At 53.0% G+C, this 20,985-nt stretch overlaps 5 protein-coding genes across 5 annotated transcripts; 2 read left to right on the plus strand and 3 right to left on the minus strand.

Moving 5' to 3' along the window:
• Positions 1 to 412: 412 nt before the first annotated feature.
• AB675_10631 (putative acyl-CoA dehydrogenase IBR3) lies at positions 413 to 1,592 on the plus strand (the record flags this gene model as incomplete). The annotated part of the gene is made up of 2 exons (XM_018139417.1): positions 413 to 511; positions 558 to 1,592. 2 exons carry the CDS (start codon positions 413 to 415, stop codon positions 1,590 to 1,592), a joined length of 1,134 nt encoding a protein of 377 aa, XP_018000670.1.
• Positions 1,593 to 10,651: 9,059 nt separating this feature from the next.
• Positions 10,652 to 11,767, minus strand: AB675_10632 (uncharacterized protein; the record flags this gene model as incomplete). The annotated part of the gene is made up of 1 exon (XM_018139418.1): positions 10,652 to 11,767. The coding sequence occupies one exon, from the start codon at positions 11,765 to 11,767 to the stop codon at positions 10,652 to 10,654; it is 1,116 nt and encodes a 371-aa protein (XP_018000800.1).
• Positions 11,768 to 15,069: 3,302 nt separating this feature from the next.
• Positions 15,070 to 15,955, plus strand: AB675_10633 (uncharacterized protein; the record flags this gene model as incomplete). The annotated part of the gene is made up of 2 exons (XM_018139419.1): positions 15,070 to 15,165; positions 15,221 to 15,955. The coding sequence occupies 2 exons, from the start codon at positions 15,070 to 15,072 to the stop codon at positions 15,953 to 15,955; spliced, it is 831 nt and encodes a 276-aa protein (XP_018000942.1).
• Positions 15,956 to 16,987: 1,032 nt separating this feature from the next.
• AB675_10634 (uncharacterized protein) lies at positions 16,988 to 17,851 on the minus strand (the record flags this gene model as incomplete). Its single annotated transcript, XM_018139420.1, has 1 exon — positions 16,988 to 17,851. One exon carries the CDS (start codon positions 17,849 to 17,851, stop codon positions 16,988 to 16,990), a length of 864 nt encoding a protein of 287 aa, XP_018000711.1.
• A 1,691-nt stretch (positions 17,852 to 19,542) lies between these two features.
• Positions 19,543 to 20,559, minus strand: AB675_10635 (uncharacterized protein; the record flags this gene model as incomplete). The annotated part of the gene is made up of 1 exon (XM_018139421.1): positions 19,543 to 20,559. One exon carries the CDS (start codon positions 20,557 to 20,559, stop codon positions 19,543 to 19,545), a length of 1,017 nt encoding a protein of 338 aa, XP_018000850.1.
• Positions 20,560 to 20,985: the final 426 nt, after the last annotated feature.

The raw sequence follows: 20,985 nt of genomic DNA on the forward strand, positions 1-20,985 counted from the left end.
TGGCTGTGGTGTTTTGGGTAGTTGGCGTTGTGTTGTTGGGTTTCTGGCGCTTGGGTAGTGGTGAGTTGGGCAGTGATGGCGGCTGGTGTGAGGTCGTTCCGTCCTGTTGAGTGCTGGATGGAGGTGTTGTTTCCCTGGTCATGTTCTTGGTGTGTTCTGAAGATCTCAGTAGCAGTAGCGGTCTGTGGAGAGCGATACGCGTAGGGCGATCTGTGGACGCGTCGAGGCTAATGGGTTTCTTGGCGCGCCACAGCACCAGCCACAGATGGGCTGCCGATGACATCCCGCCGGGCCGAGGTTGAGAGGCGCGGAGAATGTTTGCCAGAGGTGCCCTACATCGCCCGGAGTGCTTTCCAGTATGTACATTTTATACTGTACCTCCTGGCGCATGGTCGATCTCTAGACCTCAACCATGGCGGGCGAAGTGCGGCAACCTATTGATCTGAAGGCGCTGGAGAAGTGGATTGACAGCAATGTCAAGGAGATCAAGACCCCGCTTGACCTCAAGCAGGTGAGTCGCTCGCATGTGAGTAGCAGTGCATACTGACAGCTAGCAGTTTGGCTTCGGGCAGTCGAATCCCACATACCAGCTCACAGATGCGACCGGCCAGAAGTTTGTTATGCGAAAGAAGCCACCAGGGCAACTTCTCTCAAAAACTGCACATCAAGTAGATCGAGAATTCAGGATAATAGCTGCCCTCGGCCAGACAGATGTCCCGGTGCCCAAAGCGTATTGCCTGTGTGAAGACGACAGTATAGTCGGAACGGCATTCTACATCATGGAGTTTCTAGACGGCCGCTTTATCACAGACCCTTCGTTCCCCGGATGGTCTCCAGAAGACCGAAAAGCAGGCTGGAGATCAGCAATAGATACCCTCGCCAAGTTCCACCGCGTTGACTACGAGAAGATCGGCCTCTCCAGCTTCGGCCGCCACTTCGGCTTTTACGACCGCCAGATCAAGACCTTCACCACCATATCCGCTAACCAGGCGAAGTCAGAAGACGTGGACACAAAGAAGCCCGTTGGCGATATACCGCATTTCCGCGAAATGACAGAGTTCTTCAAGGACAAGAAGAAGCAGCCTAAAGATCGCTCGACGCTGATCCATGGCGATTATAAGATCGACAATCTGGTCTTCCACAAGACCGAGCCTCGAGTGATCGGCATACTCGATTGGGAAATGGCGACGATCGGACATCCGCTGTCGGACCTGGTCAACTTGACCGGGCCGTGGACCTGGACCAGCAAGAGCACGCCCGCGCCCGGCAAGGCAGGTCAGAGCACGACCAAGGTCAACGAATTCGACGAAGGTGTGACGCCTGGCCTGCCGACGCTGCAGGAAGTGGTCAACTGGTATATCTCGGACAGCGGCTACGATGCCGCGCCAGAGCTGAAATGGGGCAACGCCTTTGGCGCGTTCCGGAACTCCGTCATCATGCAAGGTATTGCGGCGCGATACGCCCGGCGGCAGGCCAGCGGGACAACAGCGAAGAATTATGGTGAGCAGATGGTGCCATACGGGCAATATGCCTTTGGTCAGGTCCAGGCGCTGCAGCAGACGACAGATGGGAAGACGAAAGCAAAGCTATAGACAAATCTGAAGTTGTGAATCGTCGATTGGATCTTGATACTTTTCCGAGAGGGAATCGATGGTTTTGCGAATTGCTGACGCACACAGGGGATCTCTGGTATCGCGGCGATTGAGCTCCAGCAAGACTGTCTCGAAAATGGACTGCTAATGATAGTGAACTGCTATGATACCTCATCAGCAGAAATGGGATGCTTTCACGATCAATGAAGCCTTCCACTGGCTGACACCGAGTTCTTGAGGGCTACAAAACTGCTGACAAACCTGTCGTAGCTCTAGATATCTAGACTGCAGGTTGCAGACGTCTTCTTCAATACGGAACATGGCACGGAGCTGAGCTGTCTCGCCACAGCTGTTGAAGACACTCGCTGGCTGAGTCTCCTGCGGCGTCTCTCGATGCACGTCTGTCTGTTCCCGGCTGTTCTCAGGGTCGGATAGCCTGATAAAGTCAGAATCCATCAGCCTATCGCGCAACTCGCTTTTGCGAAGTAGGGAAGTTCTGTTGGCTGTTTGTCGTGCTACTCATCATAAGTGTCTGGCAGCTGGTGCAATACGAGGTTTTCTATCGCTCCCCGAAAGCGCGTGCACGTGCGGCCGCATGCAGCCGTTTGCAAGCGGGATCGGACGCTTGATGCCAAGAAGGCAACGAGGCGAATTCTAGACTTCGTCTTTGCGCTTTCTTTCGGGGAACAGACCCTGCTAGCCACGCACAGCTTACTGTGTTGTTGCGCCACTGTGCACGCATATCCTTGAATTGGTGCGACTTCTTCCCTCTAGACTCCGGCTAAACCCTGCAACGGCGCTGCGTCGCCGATCGTATCATCTGGCTCGCACTTTCCGGTTCCGTGATAGTCCTGAAATGACGTTACGTACACATCCAAGTCATTCTCAACTACCACTGTAGGAAGTGCAGATGTCGAACTGCGAGCGAGGACCCGAAACCGGGCAGTCACCACAGTCATGTTAATTTGTCGTGGTCGAGACACCTCCGCGGGGCCTGCGCACGACTGAACATCTGAAATTCGACAATGCGGCACTTGTTCCTGCATGTTGGAAACCCCATACCGCGAAATCATTTATCTGACGCATCGTCCCGGGAGCTGATTAGTCCTGTAATGGGCATCTCAGCGGGCTCATCATTGGCTCGCCCACACCACCAACCAAACGACTGCTGAAATCTTCCCAAAATGTCGATTTTGATGTGAGGAGACCTTCCCTTGCCGAAGGTAGGTCGCGCATCCGAAAGATTGCCTGCATTTGCTCAAAGTCAGCAACCGTTATTTTGACGACCATGTCGAGCACTTGATACAGATGCAGCAGGAACGCCAAGTATGGAACACGACTGGGCATGGCCGTCCGGATGCGGTAGTTCGCCATGACCAATTGAGGATGTGGTTCGCATTGCGTATTCTCTAAGCCATCTAGCTGACTGTACTGCATGGTCGTGCTGTACAAATTCGGTGAGCTGCGCGTCTGGTGGGTTACAACTGCGAGAACATGGAGACATGGTTACTTATCTCGTGTTCCTGCATGTATCGACTAGTAAACACGAGTACGACGACTCCTTGGGCGGCAGTAGAGCAGGGGTGCTTTGTTGCCACGTGGGAAGCGGAGGCAGGGAGAGTCTTGCGTGGGAGAGCTCGGCCAGGGTCCTTTGTATGACGACCTCGCGATCGTACCCCTTGTATTCTCGTGTGATGCTGTGGACGCCATTCGCTTGAAATGACAACATGAGCCAGAGTACCTGATCGAGTGTATGGTTTCTCTGCTGCATGCCACAGGATATACTGTGAACTGGATTAATGGACCGGCAGCGGTCGATCCAAGGCGGTCGCTAGACGAGAATTACCGTGAAAATCACGGAACGCTTTTGCTGCCTCCATGGCGTGACGGCACTTCAAGCCGACTCGAGCGTTGTGCTCCTAGGCAGCGGTGCTGTAAAGATATGGTAAGCAAATACAGCACCACCAGATGAAGCACAAACAGTAGATGTCCTGCAGGACGATCACTGATATGTGAGGTGTCATTCGTACCACTGGCAATGACGTGCTTAGACATAGGAGGGGAGGACAGCGGGCACCAGAGATGACGACCGACATGTACCGGAACATGTGAGGAATGAGCGGACAGTGTTGCGACAAAGCAGCCGCACGTCCCGTCCGCAACGAGATCACCAAGCCATGAGATGGCAGAGATGCAGAAACAAGCTCCAATACACAACGACATGTCGTCTCCTGCAAGGGACAATGAAGATTGACCTCGACACAAAAGCGCCATCACTGCGTGCTAGTCGCTGCCTGTAGTCTTGGATGAGCGAAATCAATGTGCCTTCCCGAAAAATCGTTTGCCTTGTAACAGGAGCCTGGGTGGAAAAGAGCGATACGAATTACCCACCGAAAAGCGCACCTTGATATCAATCACAAAGATAAGCCGATCTGTGGCTGCAATATGCTCCTTGCATTATTTCATCGTCGGGAATCGTCATCTTGAATCCGTCCTTTGAAGGGCTGGATCACGGGCTGAGAGAGATGCAACGACTGGTGACGATGTGTGAAGTAGAGGATAGCTGGCCGAGTGATGGGTCACAGTATGAACACAATGACTTGCCTGCTCCGCTGAAGTCGCGCTTGACACAGTGCTAGAAGTTCTGCCGCATGGGCTCCCGAGCACCGTGATTTTGGTTTATGACAGAAGTCGAGCGGGAATGAGGAGGCGCTGACGAACAGGTCTGCGCGGAATTCAACTTGAACTGGGTTCAACACTCATCACATGCAGCGTACCAGTCCTTGCCTCTATGCATGGCCTGACCTGTCCATTCAACGCAGCCTCGCGCACCAGAGTCCGCATATTTGGGGCTCTCAGCGGAAGCACGCGATCGTCGCTGTAGAAAAGTTGCCTAAATGAGACAGAAAGGCCAATGTGGCCGCAGTTCTGGGTATTTTGGAGCTGTCAACGACAGATGCGCGACCTTACCACTGCTGCACCGTTTGCTGCCTACGTGCGCAGCCTCTAGTAGCTCTTAAGGCGAGATGGCATGACAACTGGGTTCTCCTCCGGTTCAGAGTCAACGAATCCGGGTAAATGCTGTTGTATCGACATCGACCAGGCGGTTTCCCGCTCAGATTGCTTGAGAAGGTTGAGGTTAAGTTTGTCTACCTCGTCATGTGCGTAACAAGAAGTCTCTCCAGATGCCGGTTGCATTGCCGACATCGAAGGCATTGACAAGAGCTTCTGCAGGTTGGCTGTGGAATCTGCTCATGAAGCTTTCGCGGCCTTGGCTCAGCTATGGTGTTTTGAGTTCTGCATAGACTCTAGTAGATCTGATTGCGGTAGTCGGCGGTGGTTCTTCAAGTCACCACGCTCAAGGCCATCCTTTATGCGGCAGGTACAGACTCGTTGAATTGGAACAAGGCTCGCGGTGACGTGGATGTGATGTGAGACCGCCCGGTCCTGGGCTATACCCATTCATTGGGCTATCCGAGAAATGTCTATCCGTTGGAATGCGCGAGGGTGTGATGGACACGTGCGAGATGAAGGATGAGACTTGCAGCGACTGAATGAATAGGCGGAGCAAATGCTTCTGAAGTGGTACGGCAGGGCCAATGACCAACGCAGCCATAGAGTTGGATAACGCCTGGAGCGACTGCAGTGGATAGGCTCTGTAGGCAGGGCTGTTCCAGGTCACCTGGATAAAGACTGGAATGGGTGACGGTGTCCAGAACTTTGAAATCACGACATGGCGGATTTGGGTTTGCATGCCTCTGTCCGTGCCCCGAAGCTGATATGAAAGCTCGCATACGGCCGAATTAGGGAGTCGCCGTGGGGAATTGGTGACCGCGGAATGGTGCAGCTGTACCGAAGGAGGATCTGCAAGGTCGATCATCGGCCATAAGAGCATCTGTCATCGACTGCGAGTGTGCGACCACGTTCCTTGGGCAGGGTCCTGATCTCCGGCGTTTCACCCACATCGCTTTGTCAGCTAGACGATATCGCAGTCAATGATTCCCAGGCACCGTAAACTTCGAGTCTCTTCGGCGTTGTGCGTTATGCGCAAGTCCGCCATGAACGTGCGCGCATCCCGAATCAGTAGCGGGTCAGCGAGTCCGCCAGAAGGTTTACTGTCTCCAGGCAGTGCCATCAAGCCAACGACTCGATGTAACAGACTCTGGACATGGATCGCGTATGGGTGATCTGCTGGTCGTTGCAGTCACAATGATGGTGGTAAGCCCACCTCATTCTCCCGGAGACTTGCTCGGTGTATTTTTGTCAACGCTTGTTGTTGGTGCTCGCCATCATTATTATCATTATTGTGGGCAGAGTGGAATACTTGCAGTCCACAGTAAGATGAAGCTCAAAAGTACTCGTCGTAATACGAGTGCCCAGGCAACGTGATTTCGGTACAGATAGCCGATGCCTAGGCCTGTGATAGTAATTGTGGACGTAACCGTCAAGAAAGTCTGACCAGTTTCGTGGTCGTATAGAACCTTGGAACGATCTCGCCCGTTTTGCCTTGAACGGATTTACGAAACGCAGTATCGCTGGCCAAGGAACCATTACACGACCTTCGACAATTAAATGCATCTTCGGTCAAATTATTAGATGAATCCGTGGGCGGTCAAGGCAAGCATATTGCTCGCTGGGCTGGGCCCGATGCATTGGTGCCCTGGAACACGCCTTGTAAGTTGTACTGTAATTATCAAGGCTCCACGGTCCACGATACTGGCATGTCCCTGTCGCACGTGCTCGTTCACCCTCGTATAGCCCACTATCTCCAGCCCTGGAGTGCTCGTACGATAGTACAGTGTTACGACACGGGCGCAATCTCTGGGCACTGAGCCGCGATCTGCAGCAAACGCCGTCGTGTCGCGCTCTATCGTCCGTCGCCGTGTTGGATCTGCATAGTTTGGGAGGGAGATGATCAGTTTGTCGCTACTGGGGGGTAGCATGAGTCTCAAGTTTCTAACCTCAGTCTTCAAGCTTGTGCATACTGAGAGACGTCCAGGCAAGATCACAGCAATTTACGCAGCATGATAGGTCGCTAGACGTGTGGTGTATGCTCTGCACACCCAAATCATCGCTGTCAAAGAAACCGAAAGGGACAGCGCTGTCACAGTCCTAGGTAGTGATTGTCTGAGCTTCGAGGCAGTTGTAATGACGTTACGCAGGTCAGTCACCTGCAGCCATGAACTCTGGTACAGAGATCGACCTTGCAACGAAGCCGTTGAAGTCAGAGCCGGGGTGAGCCATGTCACTGGGAAGCTGCTTGAGCCAGTCGCAGACATTCAGGCTTGTACTCGATCCGGTTAAGGTTCAGAGTCGTCAGGGATACATTCAGACCCCAAAAACCTTTCGCTCGACCCGAAATTGTGAAAATTGCCATACTCGGCTGTGCTGTATCCTTAGCAAAACAGAGGTAATGCGAGTTTCCCGATGACTGGAGGGTGTGATTGGTAGGGCTGTAGACAAAGGACATGGGCTGCCATTCGCTTGTCTCCCCTGTTCCATGGCACTTTTCGCCAACGGTGTAGCAGTGTATGCCCCGCCCTTCATTGACCCAATGCAGCGGTTCAGTGAACGATTGTGCAGAATCAAGACATTTGCTCGTCCAGGAGCTCAGCCGCAACAACAAAGTACATTCATTGTCCTCTTCAACCTGTTGCCAATAGGTCAGATGGAGCGCGATGCTAACGATATCTGGCATGGGACAAGCCGAAGAGTTTAGCCGGTAACGTGACCATGGAGAGTCCTTCTTGTGTCGCACGATGTAACACGAAGACTGCGAAGTGCGTGTCGCCTCAGCCCTAACAAGGCAACAGACTGCACCTGATTGCGACTTGGTCGTTTGGCATCGAATCATCGAAGGCACCAAGAACTCTTGTCGAATCATCTTCTTGGCGACGTGCATGATATCGTTGCCGCTGCTTGAAGGTTCTGCAATACAGCTTGACGTCGAATGAACCTTCTAGATGTCCTCCAAACACTTGTGACTCACCGGTCATCTAGCTGCTGCCGCCGTGAAAGGCTATCGCGTTGCATTTGCAAGTTGCCTGGCTGCGATAGCATCGGAAATTCATTACTATGTGCCAATGAAGCTGGTTGTGACGGCTGACTCGGCGGTGAAAGTTTGCTCCGAGCGCCCGGTCTGCGAAGGACCCGGGCTGAGAGGCTGCGTCCGAGATGCAGTTGTAGGCTCCTCTCCTTTTGTTTCCGCCACGAACAGTTGCTCTTTCGGGCTAGATTGGCGACGTGGACGGCACTCTCCGGGGCTTTTTGTAGACTGCCGCCAATCATCATCCGAACACAAGACCACTGCTTATTGCTTGAAGCCCGGATGGCGAGTTGCATAGCACCGCTCTTTGCACACCGTGACGACGTAAGGACTGCCCAGAGGGAGAGCGCGTGCGTTGATGAGGGTTCATTCGCGGCAGTCGTGCCGCGTTTGGATGCACCGTCACATTGACAAGGCTGTCATGGTGAATGATGAAGTCCGCCAAGGTATTAGCAACTGTGGCTGTGAACAGAGCGGGGGATACCACCCGCTGACAATGATTCGAAATAATTTGTGGAGGATCGCAGATTGGCAGCCGTCTCGAGGCTTTTCGGCAATAAAATTGGCCCGGTTTCCATTCCATACGAGCACAATGGGGGCTAAGAATGGATCGTTTCAGAGAAACCTGTCCTTTGGAGTAACGACCTATCATCGCTCATGTCCTCTTGTCGTCGAAAAAGAAATGCAAATGTGCTTGGACAGCAGGCACAGCGTCACATCAGGAGCGACTCTCGCTTCTTCCACCATCGTCCCGCGACCGCTCACTTATCTCCTGCAGTGTGCTCCACGGTGCTTCCCATTGGCTGGAAGAGTCTCCAGGCACGGTCTGTTCCTTGTCCACAGGCTCGAAAGGACGATCTTTTGCGGTCAGCATCCATGTCACCGCGAGTTCTGATAGTCTAGCGGATCCTACATGGTATTTTGATTTGTCCTTGTGCTGTATGGATCACATTTCGCAGCATTTATTTTATCTGTCACCAGCGTGGCATAGCGGTCAGGGTGACCCCTCATTCGCGAGCTCCCCGTGGATATCATTCTCGTATCACGCTTGTCTACCCAGTTACTCGGGACTGCCAGACCTCGTGGTCTCGCATTCGTCCGATGCTTTGGTAATGCTCGCAGCTCATTCCTAGAACATCGGCGTCTGGGGAGCTCCGACTGCAGGGTCGGTTGATCATGCTCGCAGCTCGACCGAGTACTGAATGCGGAAGCAAGACCTGAGCTAAACGTCGCCTCCTTCTGCACTCGAAGTGCCGGCATCAGCCCTACACCCCAACAAGACGCGGAGGGGTTCACTTCACGCACTGCACCCGGAGGCACACCCTTAATGAAAACGGCGAGCTTGAAGGAACGCGATACGCTCCTCGAGCGCACTTCGGGCATTTCAGAACCCCATCACTCACCATGTTCCGCACGTCGGCTCTTGCTTACCAAAGCTTGATTGCTGGAGTCTGGCTCACTCTGGATCTTCGCCGCCCCCTTATCGGTACTTCTCCCGCATATTCTGGCCCCCATTGATGTGGCACCTTCTGCGTGCGTAACTTCGAAAGGATTTGGCATGAAACGCGATAGGGCTGGATGTCGCCCCAATCTCTCCTTGCTCCCCGGTCTGTGCGCAAGCGTGAGTCGGACGAATAGCGGTCCAGTGGACAAAGGTGCATTCTCGCAACAGGCTCAGAATCTAGACAAGTCGCTGTCTTGGCTTTCTTTGCCTCCTGAATACTGATGGTCCACGGAGTCGCAGTGCGAGCGTAAACATGAAACTCGTCCACAGCGATCTCAATTACATCACGTATCGAGAGCCTCGGTCAAGCTGACATACAATAGTGGCCAGCCACAAAGCTGTTTGTCATTCGTCTGGGTGAACCTCGAGGCGAATCACAGCGGCCAGGGACTGGGGAGCCTGTGGGGGAACGTGGGAGATAGGCAGTAAGACTCTGGTCTTGATGACATGTCGTTGAGACACTAGTTTCAAGGGAAGCAGAAGGGCCGATGCTTGCTTCAACGACTCCTTTTTGGCTGACTTCCTGCCTCATTCGATGAGTGATACGGAGAACAGCTTTGACACATCTGCTCGTGTGGGTACGACCCTGTTTAACGACACGCGCCGGGAACTACCCGCTCGCTGAATGTGTATCATTGAGACCGTCACCTTGGTGTTCCGAAGGGCTCGGTATATCCCGAAAGCGTCGATGTCCTGCTTCTGCTCACGGTCACACTCCTATGCTTCTCTATCCTCGTTGACCAGGATGTTGGGATACATCGTTGATGTCTTGGCATCGTGAACTCTTGGACTCTTGAGTCGGCGCATCTGTGCTCCAAACGGACGCCTCATCTCCTTCGACCGAACACAGGACTCAATTGCAACCATTCTTGGATTGCTTTTAGCGCAAGGAGCTTGGGTCATCTCCGGCAAAGCTATTCTGCCGACCTGTGTCGTCTCATGTGGCGCAACAGACGTCAATTATCCACCAATACGGGTGTGTAGGTACCTTCTGTAGCAACATCAAAGCTCACAAGCATTGTTCTCAGCAGATCAAGTACTCTTGGAAGCGCGCTTGTTATACGTTGTTGGCTAGCCCCGCGATCTCGACGAGCTCCGTGATCTAGGAGTGCCAGCCGTAATGTTCGATCGTGTAATCCGAGCTTCGTGGCTGAGTGCAGCTTTCTGTGCAGATGTGACAATGTGTGCCATGAACAATCGGAGTGCCCGAAGCTCGAACGGACGGAGTAGTGCATGATCAAGATATGTTGCCAGACAAACGCAAGCACGGCAAGACCGAAACGTGAAAGGAAGGTGAGCTGTGCAATTGCTAGTGACATTCGCGCTTCCTAGTCATACAGCTATCTAGCGCAACCCACAGCACCCTTCAGAGTGATCTCGCCCTCTATTAACTGAAAAGAGAGTCGTTGCGACCCGGACCCGTTTGGTATCTCATGCAGAAACAGAAATCGTTAGAATGTTGAATCCCTCCATTTTAGAATGCCGTAAACACAATCAAGATCGCTGCAGTCACCTTTTCTGCTCCTGCTTGCGGTGTATCCTCCGCACATGGTCTTTCATGTTATCCATGCGGCTGAAGATCCGACCACACTCCTCCCCGTGTGGTCCTGTCCATTCGCATTTGATCCCAGGGTTGTGCTTGGCTTCGTGCCTCGCCCTGTCTTTCTTGCTGCTGAAGCCACCGGAAAGGGTGCCATCTGTAGACCTCGAAGCCGCAGCCGATTGTGACTGGGGACATCCGTCTACTCTACAGAACAGATGCTTCGAGTGTCGATTGTAGTGCTTCCTCAAGTCACACCCTCTCGTGAACGTAGCTTTAGAAGTACAGCCAGGATACGCGCACCTCCAAGCAGGCTGAGGAGCTGAGGCTGGGTCTGCAACTGGGATCCCATAAGAATGCAGAGAGCTGTTAGACGAGGTAGAGTTCGACCGAAGAGTCGATCTCGATGGCGCCGCGGTACTGCTTGTTGTCATCGAGTAAAGCGTGGGACTTGGCGACCGCGATAGGGAAGTCAGACTGCTATGCTGACTGCTCTGATGTGAGAACGCTGGCGAAGCTGAGAGATGATGTCCGTTGGATGCTAACCGCGGGACTGAGTTGAAGTCGAAGGTAGCTTGGGTGATGTCCTGGGGCGTTGGCGGTATTACATTCGCATATGATTGACCCATCGTCGTCTCAAATGGAGGATACTGGGATGCTGGATTCTCGTAATTTGCCATGGCGGGTTGAGCGTATGTAGTGGTGTAGGGGAGCCATGCCGCTTGTTGGGAGACAGGTGGATATGAGGATGTGGTGAAAGGCGGGAGGTCCTGCTCAGACATTGCTGATACGGGAAGAAATGATGGTTCCGAAGTGCCGTATGATGAGAACAAATAACTCTGTTCGGCTTGCTGACTGTCAGGATATGACATGTCAGCAAGATCGTCGTGAAGACCCAGTGATTCTGTCGAGAGCGCTCGCAACGGTTGTGGACTATGCGAGGGAGCTGGCGACGGGTAACAGAAACCGTTGATCGTAGGTGAACAGGATGCGATGGCGTTCTTCTCGACCTCGTCAAACTCAAGTTCACTTGCTGGGGGTGTTGTGAGCGAGAACATTGCTTCGTGACTGAAGGTACTGGTCATCTTCTGTTGAACCAGAGCAAGCAAGCAGGCGACTGGGGCTCTGCTCGGATATATAGGTAGCGTGGTGGCAGAGGGTATGATGCTTCAATGATATGAGTAGCAATCACATAGCCTGCTAAGATAATGTAGACGTGAGGGAGATGAACGAGAAGGGGGCCACGACATATGAATAGATTCTAAAGTTGTTTGTCGATCTCATCTGACGGATTTTGGGTAGGGCCGTTGATAATGTCAGCAAGAGCGCGGCGACTTTTAGTTAGTTGGTAGATCATAAGCAGCTGTGGAGCCTGCAAGCATTTCGTGGAAGTGGGTAATAAATTACATACAGACGTGAAGTATCGGTGTACGAAATCCACATCTTGTGCCTCGTTCCTTAGTCGACTCCATACGCGCCCTCTCGGGCTTAGCAGACCCGGGTAGGGCGGTCGCTGGCAGGGGTTATGGCAGGGGTGGTGGAGGGCTCAGATTGACTACTCTGGGTTAAGCCTGTTTCGCTTCCAGGCTGGAGGCTCACTGTTCTTCAATTCTGCTAAAAGGTCCTAAAATACCACCGTTGATGGATCTGGAAAGTGTTGGATCCAAAGAAAGCTCCCTTTCGTACCAAGACTCGTGAAGACCGAACGGCGCAACGATGTTCCCATCTAGGTTTCATGATTCAAGCTCATTTCAAAGCATGCCCATTTTCAATTATAACCAGACAACGAGATGTTGAACGATCGATAGATCAGAAAACCGATTCCGACACATATTGGAGGGAGCCTATTCACTGCCTCAGCACCTCCAGTCAAAAGTCACTGCACTTTTCATAGTAACATTACTCTCAGACAGCAATGATCGACATGCGCAGCACTGCGAGCACTTTTCGGGTTTATCGGGAGCGCCATGAAATAGTCGGCCGAGAACCTTGTCGTTTGGGCGCCCGCTAGCGCTAACGGATGAAGTGTTCCACGAGGTGCATGCCATGGATGTGTAACCAAAGGACTCTCCTGGGACTTTCAGCTGCGGGGTTACGAGAGCTCGTTATGTCGACCACCGGAGATCTTCACTGCCGTTTTTGAGTCTTGACACCTCACCGCCGTGCTTTCGCTCATGCATACCAGATCCCGTACATAGTAGCGTATGGACGCAGAACGTGGATCTGAGTCTCAACAAGAAACTCTATAAGTATGCGGCCCATTTAGCGCGTTGAAGATCTGTGAGTTATCAGGCAGTCGCAACCGTGCTTCCTTCTGCATTTGGCGGGGCGCGCACATGGCACAGTCGCTTGCCTGCCGCTTGACCGTGGTCTTTATGCATAGGATAGCATAAGACTCATTTACGAGGGTTGACCTGACGTTCTTGAGTCGGGGACACCGCACAGCGTGAACTCCGATCAAGATTCTGTTGTTTCGCGCTCTGACAGGTCAATTCGACAAGGTGCAGGACCATCACGGTGATCAATCATCATTGAGCCATACGCTGCCTGCGGAATTGGCTGTTGTAGTATTAGGGTCGCTATCTATCTCCGGAACTCAGTCATGTCTCCCCGTTGATTGTCAGTGTCGGTGGGACATCACCGAAGGGTGTATCGTTGAAGCATACTTCTGTAATCGTTTGAAAGCTGTGACGTGGGACTGGCAGGCTTGTGTAGTCTAGGAACCTTAAGGTGAATAACTATGGCTGTGTGTACTGTTCGTACGGAGCAGTACAACGTGCATGATTCCACAGACAAAAGACAGGTTATCAGATAGCCTGGGGAGATCATGTCATCGCCCCATGCGCCCGGGTCCATATTGGTCAGCGGTGCGAGCTCGGCACCAATCGGGCAGGATCCAATCCTATAGGCGGTGCTGTTGTAGTCACACGTGCTTGACATGGGTGACGAATCTAACGATGCAGATGTTTTGGACCCCAACGTCTTCGCAGTGAGCTATCTGTCAGGTACAAAGACTCCCTGGGTGATACACTGACGGTGGTGGCTGATGCCGCCGTCAAGTATTGGGGCAGACTATGCTGCTTCCTGTACCATTAAACGATGTATATGGGTTATCGAAACCGTCGTTGATGTACCTACTTGGTGACTTTGGGATGAATCTGGCAATTCCTTTGAATTGAGGGCCATCTATTCGTTCACGCTCAATTCTGGTAGTTGACGTCAACTTTCGATCAGGTCAAACGTATCGCTCGCGAAGCCATATCTACCCAACATGTTACCTCACCAGACATCAAGACCCAGGCATGCACAGTCAGCAGCGAACGCTTGGGTAGGCTGGTAGCGCGCTCGACTCTGTGGGCTGTCACAGCGAGTTCGCGGTATCGCTGTATACATTGTTTCCCACCCACACAATCCTTGCCGTTGCGTTTGAGGCTGCAGATCGCGGAACGAGCATCAACGTTCAAGCGGTTGATGCAACTGACGTTCACTCCCTGGTGAATATGATCATTTACCTCTGTTGGACGCATGTTTGGACCATGTCATGTGTGTTGCGTCATGCCTGTGCAGCGAGCTTTGCGCATGCTCTGGCAGCAGCAGAGGAGAGCTCGGCAAGTGTCCGCGGAGAGGAAAACATAAGTACAATGCTCGTGTCGGTCCAGTGAGTATGACGCATGGCGTCGTCCGTCGATCTCGTAGCCGCGCCCGTTATGACAGCATGGTTTGAGATGAGCTGATACGAAGACGTGGGATCCCGTGACAAGGGACGAACCGCAATGCGGGCAGTCTCCTCGGGTTGACGGCTTGTCACTCGAGCAGGACTTGCCTTCGACACCGTTGGGCCTGTTCATTAAGAGCGCTGCCACTCACAAACGTGGTGTTGACAATGTCTGAACTCAATGGGGTCGATTAGATTACCTGACTTACGGAGCTCGACTGAATCAACATTTGGATTGAAGAATGGCAAGCTCAGGCTGCTGATTCATCGCATACTTCAGCTGAGAGTAGATACTGGAGAAGTGAGTGACTTGCCCTCACTATTCTGGAAGAGGTGTCGAGACTCAAGATCGTAAAGACGCGATGCCAGGAGGACTTGGCAACTGGAGGAGACTCGGCTGGCGCCAAGCATCATTTGATCGCCCTGTTCGCCTCGTGCCCCGCAACCTTGATCAACCCCTTGTAACATCTCTCCTCTTCGTCACTATTGAATGCCGCGTCTTCGCGCTCAAGGTGCCGATGAGACAGTCGAGAGACTGTTGAGATTTAAGCGCTGTTCCTCTTGCTGGCGCGACACAGCTCTGCCAATGCTTGCGCGTCGTCCCTAGTGAGAGCCCAAGACATCGATTGTCAACTTGGATTACTTCCCAGAAGTGTATTCAGACGGTCAATGATGGCGTCAGTGCAACGGCTGAAGATGGAAGATGTTCACCCGGACGATGTCGAAGTATACGAACAGTTGGCAAAACTGCAGCAAATGCATGGTCAGGTGAGTCGACCTGGATGGGATTTCCCGGGTGTCAATCCCATCTCACGCTACTCAGGTCAACAATCTGCGATCACTGCTTCCCGGCAGGTTGCTAGGCTCAACGCTGTTGGCAGATCGACAGTCACCGGAGAAGTTCGCTGCCACTTTGCGAGACGCTGCCACGTCCGGCAGCACACAGATCACCTCTTTCAAGCGGGCTTACCACAGCGAAGAAATGCATCAGCTCTGGCGAACTGTCAACAATACAGAGTTCCCACAAGGTGAAGACGTGTGGCCGATCGACTATGCTGGCTCATTGCCAGATCTGAAGCGAGCACAGATCACATCGGGAAACCAGAAGTCGGACCAGACGAGCACCGGAACTGAGACCGAAGGTGATATAGAAGCCATCATCTCAGCAGCAAAAGCTCGATCTCCGGGAGTTGAGATTACGACGTCAGCGAACACGCTCCCTTTGATTGTTACTGTATCAGCTATGAAGTTCACCATCATGGCGACCGACTCCTCGGATGCGAAACCTAGATTAGTTGTCTCCAGTGTTGACGACCATACGCCCTCCGCGTATCAAAACTCCATCCTCCAATTCATCCAGCAGCAACATCAACAAGCCAGTCTGTCTGATCTGCTTGCGCTCTTCGCCTCCTACCATAAGCTCGAGTCGCAGCCATGTCGAAAGTGTGGGAAGGTCTTGGATGGTTCTCTGCAGCTGCCCCTCTTCCGCGAGAAAGCCGAACCTAGCGACGACTCAAGCGAAGTCTCATGGCAAGCTGTTCATGCATCATGTCGGTGAAGTCGATGTTCCCATGTCCGGGGGCGGACTCCCTCGCAGCGTCGAGTCCAGCTGCTGGGCGCTATGACCAATTGGTAGGCGGCCGCCGAAGTCGATGAGCGGGGCACGCACTGCAGTGAGGGCATCCGGCTGGAATGACAATGTGCCAGCAATTCGCCCCGATATCTGGCCCAGGCCCGTCGTCTGGTACGTAGAACGGGTGTTGATTGGGGAATTTCGACCTGCTTCCATACTGCCAAATATCCGGACCACGAGGCGACTGATAGCGCAAGTGATGAGGAATCTGCTGGGTCCCTTTCCGACGCACAGATACCCAGATTCCGTCGTCGCTGCCGCGCAGAACTTCTTTGCATCGAGCCCAGCGCGATGTCGCGAGGTCTTGATTAGGCCTTGTATCTCGTGGCCAAATGAAATACTTGGTCTGCCAATTGGCGGGCATCCTTGTGAACAGACTTCCCGTGCAGCGCGGCAATGATCACAAAATTGGTCGTAATTGGTACCAGGGAGTGTTCCTGGAAAGTTTTGTCGCAGCAAGAGTATTGCCTGGTCACTGTTCCTAGGAACTGCTCACAAAGCCGAATGAGAGCAGAAGCTACCCGAAGAAATGCCATCTTATAGCATTTCCCACTGCAAGCTTGCTCACGTCAAGCAGGCATGCTTGATCTTTGTGCTTGTCAAGCAATACCCTCGTCCTTGGTCGATTGCTACGTCCCGGGCATGGCCCAACAGGCACTCAAATGAGCAAGCGTCCAGCGGATTGCGGGTCTTCAGATCTATCAGTGCTATCTCCGGCCGTTCGAAACTACAGGTCTAGGCTCAACAACTTGAAGTTCAGAGTTACCTGGAGCAACGAACGTCAGCTTAACAAGTGGCACGGCTTTGCAGTGCTCGTACTCCCGTAGGGTGACATATCTTCATTAGATTCTATCCAGATCGCTAGTACCATCCAAATAGATTTTGCTGTACAGGACCCGACCCGTCCCGCCGACATCCGAAGCTGTGCCCAGATCGCCGCGAGCTTTGAGCAGCCAACTAAGCAAATAGTCCCGCGTTGTTAGCGAACACCGTGAAGGACAGCACCGTCACCGCAATCGTCACTCCTAGCACTCCTAGCGCCTGCTGCTCGTGCAACGACAACGCCGCATTGCACGTCGAGCACTTGAAGTCGTTGAGCGGCGTATATGGCTGTCCCGTGTAAATGCCGAACCTCAACTGGTTGTATGCGGCCAAATCTCCCGCCGCGGCCACCTGCGTGGGATCTCTCGAGGCATCGTGGATATACAACGTGTAAGTCGCCACGGGAAATCCATCAGTATACTGTTCCTGATCCCCCGTGTCCCATTCCACCTGGCCCGTCTCTTCAACGGACATGTTCGACGCGATAGTGTACGTCGCCTGGTTGAGCGAACAGGTCGCGAACACGTCGATCGCGCTGGGAGTGTTGGAAAGGGAGGTGTAGTTCCATTCAAATGTGATTGTGTTTCCAACTTTGTAGTATTGTGAGGCGCCAGCAGTAGGGGCGGGCGAGATTATGGAGACGCCGCCGGCTGGCAGACGAGGATCGACGAGTGTCGATTTCGAAGAGGCGGAGCTCGTGCGTGTGCTGTTGCCTCGGCCGCCTGTGATGGAGGCAGAGCCTGAAGCTCTACCTGTTTCTGAGGCGTTTTCGTCGTCGCCTGTTGCGGATGCGGAGGCACTCTCATTATCATCGTTGTTTGTTGCTGAAGCAGTCCGACTTGGTGTGTTGGTTGCGGACTCTTCGTTGTTATTATCGTTGTTGTTCTGCCGCCGATCGAGGGCGTTTCTTTCGAATAGAGACCATCTCCATGACGCGGAGACGGTTGTGAAGAGGAGGACGAGAGCGAGGAGTCTGCTGGCGAGGCCCGTGGTCCTCATCTTGCTTGTGGTGCTTCAGACCTGCAAGAGAGGCTCCCAATATATGACTGCCGATTGAACTCGATTTTCCGTCTCCTGCTCCCGTGGCAATAAGGGGCGTGACAAAGTCTATTTCCCTTCCTCAACGCGTATTTTCTAACGAATGTGATGCTGAAGTGAAGGCCAGTAGCGAATGTTCGTGAACATAGGATATTGTTGAAAGATGGTGAGCTCAAGGAAGATGAGGCCTCGAGACGGCAACAAGGGACTGCGGCGGCCGCAAAATGTAAGTATGGGTGAGAAAGTTGTCTCACACAACATCTGCGTTTCCGGGGAGGCCATCCCTGTGATTCGCCGGCAACGAGAACTGCGCCGCTAATGTCGGTTCCACAGGCGAGATCGAAAGCCCATTTTAAGACATGGCTAGGCCCAACTTCGTTTAGCTGAGGATCTCCTTTGCCTCGGAATTTCGACATCAGCTTGTCATCACTTATTTGTGCGAAGTTCCAGACCTGATATGTAGCATACTGTCCGCTACCGTGAGCTCGCCGGAAGCCTTGAGGATCCTTGAGACGACGACGCCGGACACGCTCAGACGTACTGGTACAATGTTGCGTAATTACGCGCCGCTGAACTAAAGTCTTAAAAACATAGACATTGATGCCGTGACGGCCAACTTTTTGTGGTGGATGATGAGCTGTGAGGGTATCAGCGTGATGCAGGCAGGAAACTGGCATTTTACCTGACAGCTCTTTCATCTTGTGCATGGGACGTGCAATGGCAACAAGTCCTGGGTCATCAGATGTAATACTTCGAGGTCGCCAACAAGCTGAGATAGAGTGCCAGAGGGGAAACGGAAGCAATATCTAGCTCAGATCAGTTCATGTCCCAGATCATGTTGACCTCAGAGAGCCATCGAATGCCTAGGATTGATCGGACTTACCGACTTTGGAAGGCTACGAATTCCGAACAAAAGATCGACGACATACGACTACACGACCTCAGCATCGCCATGACTGCATCGATCTCCACGAAACATGCGTTGGCCCCTGGGACTCAATAAATGCGGGTGGCGGATTGTCCAGAGTAGTTTTGCAAGTGTAAGAGGTAAGCAGAGCTTACTCTGGACGGTCCGCCACCCGCATTCATTGAGTCCCAGGGGCCAACACAGCTGCTTCCATCGCGGAACAGTACGAAAGGAGCAGGAGCTCGGCTATGCAGGAGCAGCCTTGCTGCTTGCCCTTTCCGTTCTCATCAAGCCACGGAAAAGTGAGATAGATGCGACAGGGCGTCGAGGTCTTGCCGTACGGCTGGCAGGACGATGAGCAGGTCACTCGGTACCCATCATGAGGCTCATCCTTGACTCGCACGTTGGCGATCAATGACACAGGTTCACCAACATTGAAGGCTCAATTTGATACGTTCAGTGCAGGTGACAGGACCAGCCAGTGTGGTCGGCAGAGCCATGATAGTGGCACAGCGTGCCAACAAGCCCATCCTACTGACCAGGAGAAAGCCCTGTACAGAGTAATGCAAATGGAGATGCTCTCTAGGATAGTATTCATATCCATTACGACCTTCACGGGTACGCAATGGCGTGAGTTATCTACTGATGACACGCGTCCTGTCTATAGACGAGTTTTGATCTTCGTTTACCGAACGTCAGCAGCTCATCGAAGCCAGTTTCTCCATCATTCCAGCGGCATCTCCGTTCATCGCTGCCAAGACCAGCTGTAGTGCACGTAGACCAAGTAGAAGTAGAAGAACGGCAGAGGATCACTGAAGTCGTAGATCACTTCGTGCCAGAAGCAGACCTGTTTCGCAAATGCCAAGGACGAGCCCATAAGATAGAAGAGGCTCTCCAGTTGAAAGTTGAAGAGCTGCAGCACTGGCGCGAGGAGAAGCTGGCAGACAGCGGGACCAAAAGCGAAGACGCCAACTTCGGCGGCGCCCTTCTTCGTGGTCACCAAAGGCAACGCAACGGATGTGCCTGGCGCTTTGAGGAAACCGTTCGCTTCGCGGCCAAAGACTGAGATGTAGGCGCGGACGAGAGCAATCGCGTTCTCAATTCCCTGGAAATATAGGAGTGCCGCGTCGGCTGAGCACTGGCCTGTAATCGGTAGAACGCGCTTCTCGATAGATTGACCATTTGACTGCTGCTCGTCCACGCAGAAGTCGACTGTCAAATGACCGTTGTAATTCTTGAGCCTCTTGCCCAGCGACTGATGGAATTGCAACATTGGCTGTATTACCGGATTCGTGGACCGTATGGCCGTGCTGGCGCCGGCATCATTCAAGTTGCATGCCGAGAACGCTTCCACACGCCCGCCTACTACAACACTGGTGCTCCGATATCTGTCGCCATCTTCGAGTGTCTGATCCAGACGAAGGATGGAGCTCTGCGCAATCTTGATTCGCGCAACCTCGTCATATGTCTGGCTCAGGGTCCGCCGAGGGAGAGAAGTTCGGGGGCCGGCGAGTCCAGAGCCGTTGGTTTGGCTCAGTATGTAACGCTGTTTACCTCTGGACTGATTTAAAATGCGATGGATCTCGTCGCGCGACTTCACCTCGTGCGATTCCGGGACCGGAAGTCCGTGACTGGCGGCAAACTCACGGAATCTTGATCTTGATGTGAATGCAGAAGCAGTCGCCTCGTTGGGAGCAAACACAACACAGCTGGTCTTCCTTTCGACTACCGATTTGGCAGTGGTCAAAGCTGACCCGGACATGCTTTCGGCATCAATCCACAATTCAATTCCAGCTCGTTCGACGATCGTCAAGATTTCTTGGGCATATTCGGCCGGTGTTTCGGCTGCTGGTACCTGCCTTAAGCGCACAAAGGTTGGCACAGCGAATGACCACTTGACATGTAACGGCAGTATGCTCGGTTGTATCGCCGCAAGAGTAACATGGTGACCCGTTTCGTGGAAGGCGCGGGCGAGGCGCAAAGCAGCTGGGGATGCCCCAGTAATGAGAACGCGCCGGGCTCTAAAGCCAGGAAGCCTTCGCAATGATGCTCTCAAGGGTTTTCGGCGTGAGGTAAGAAGAATTGCATAATTGAGCCACAGTAAAAATGCAGAAAGTGGCCAGCAGGCGACGCACAAGCCCGCGAGTGCAAGTGCACGCAATCTGGAGATGTACATGTCAGCTGGTCA

Source organism: Cyphellophora attinorum (genome assembly GCF_001299255.1).
Source record: "Cyphellophora attinorum strain CBS 131958 chromosome Unknown Contig11, whole genome shotgun sequence".
Lineage (NCBI taxonomy): Eukaryota > Fungi > Ascomycota > Eurotiomycetes > Chaetothyriales > Cyphellophoraceae > Cyphellophora > Cyphellophora attinorum.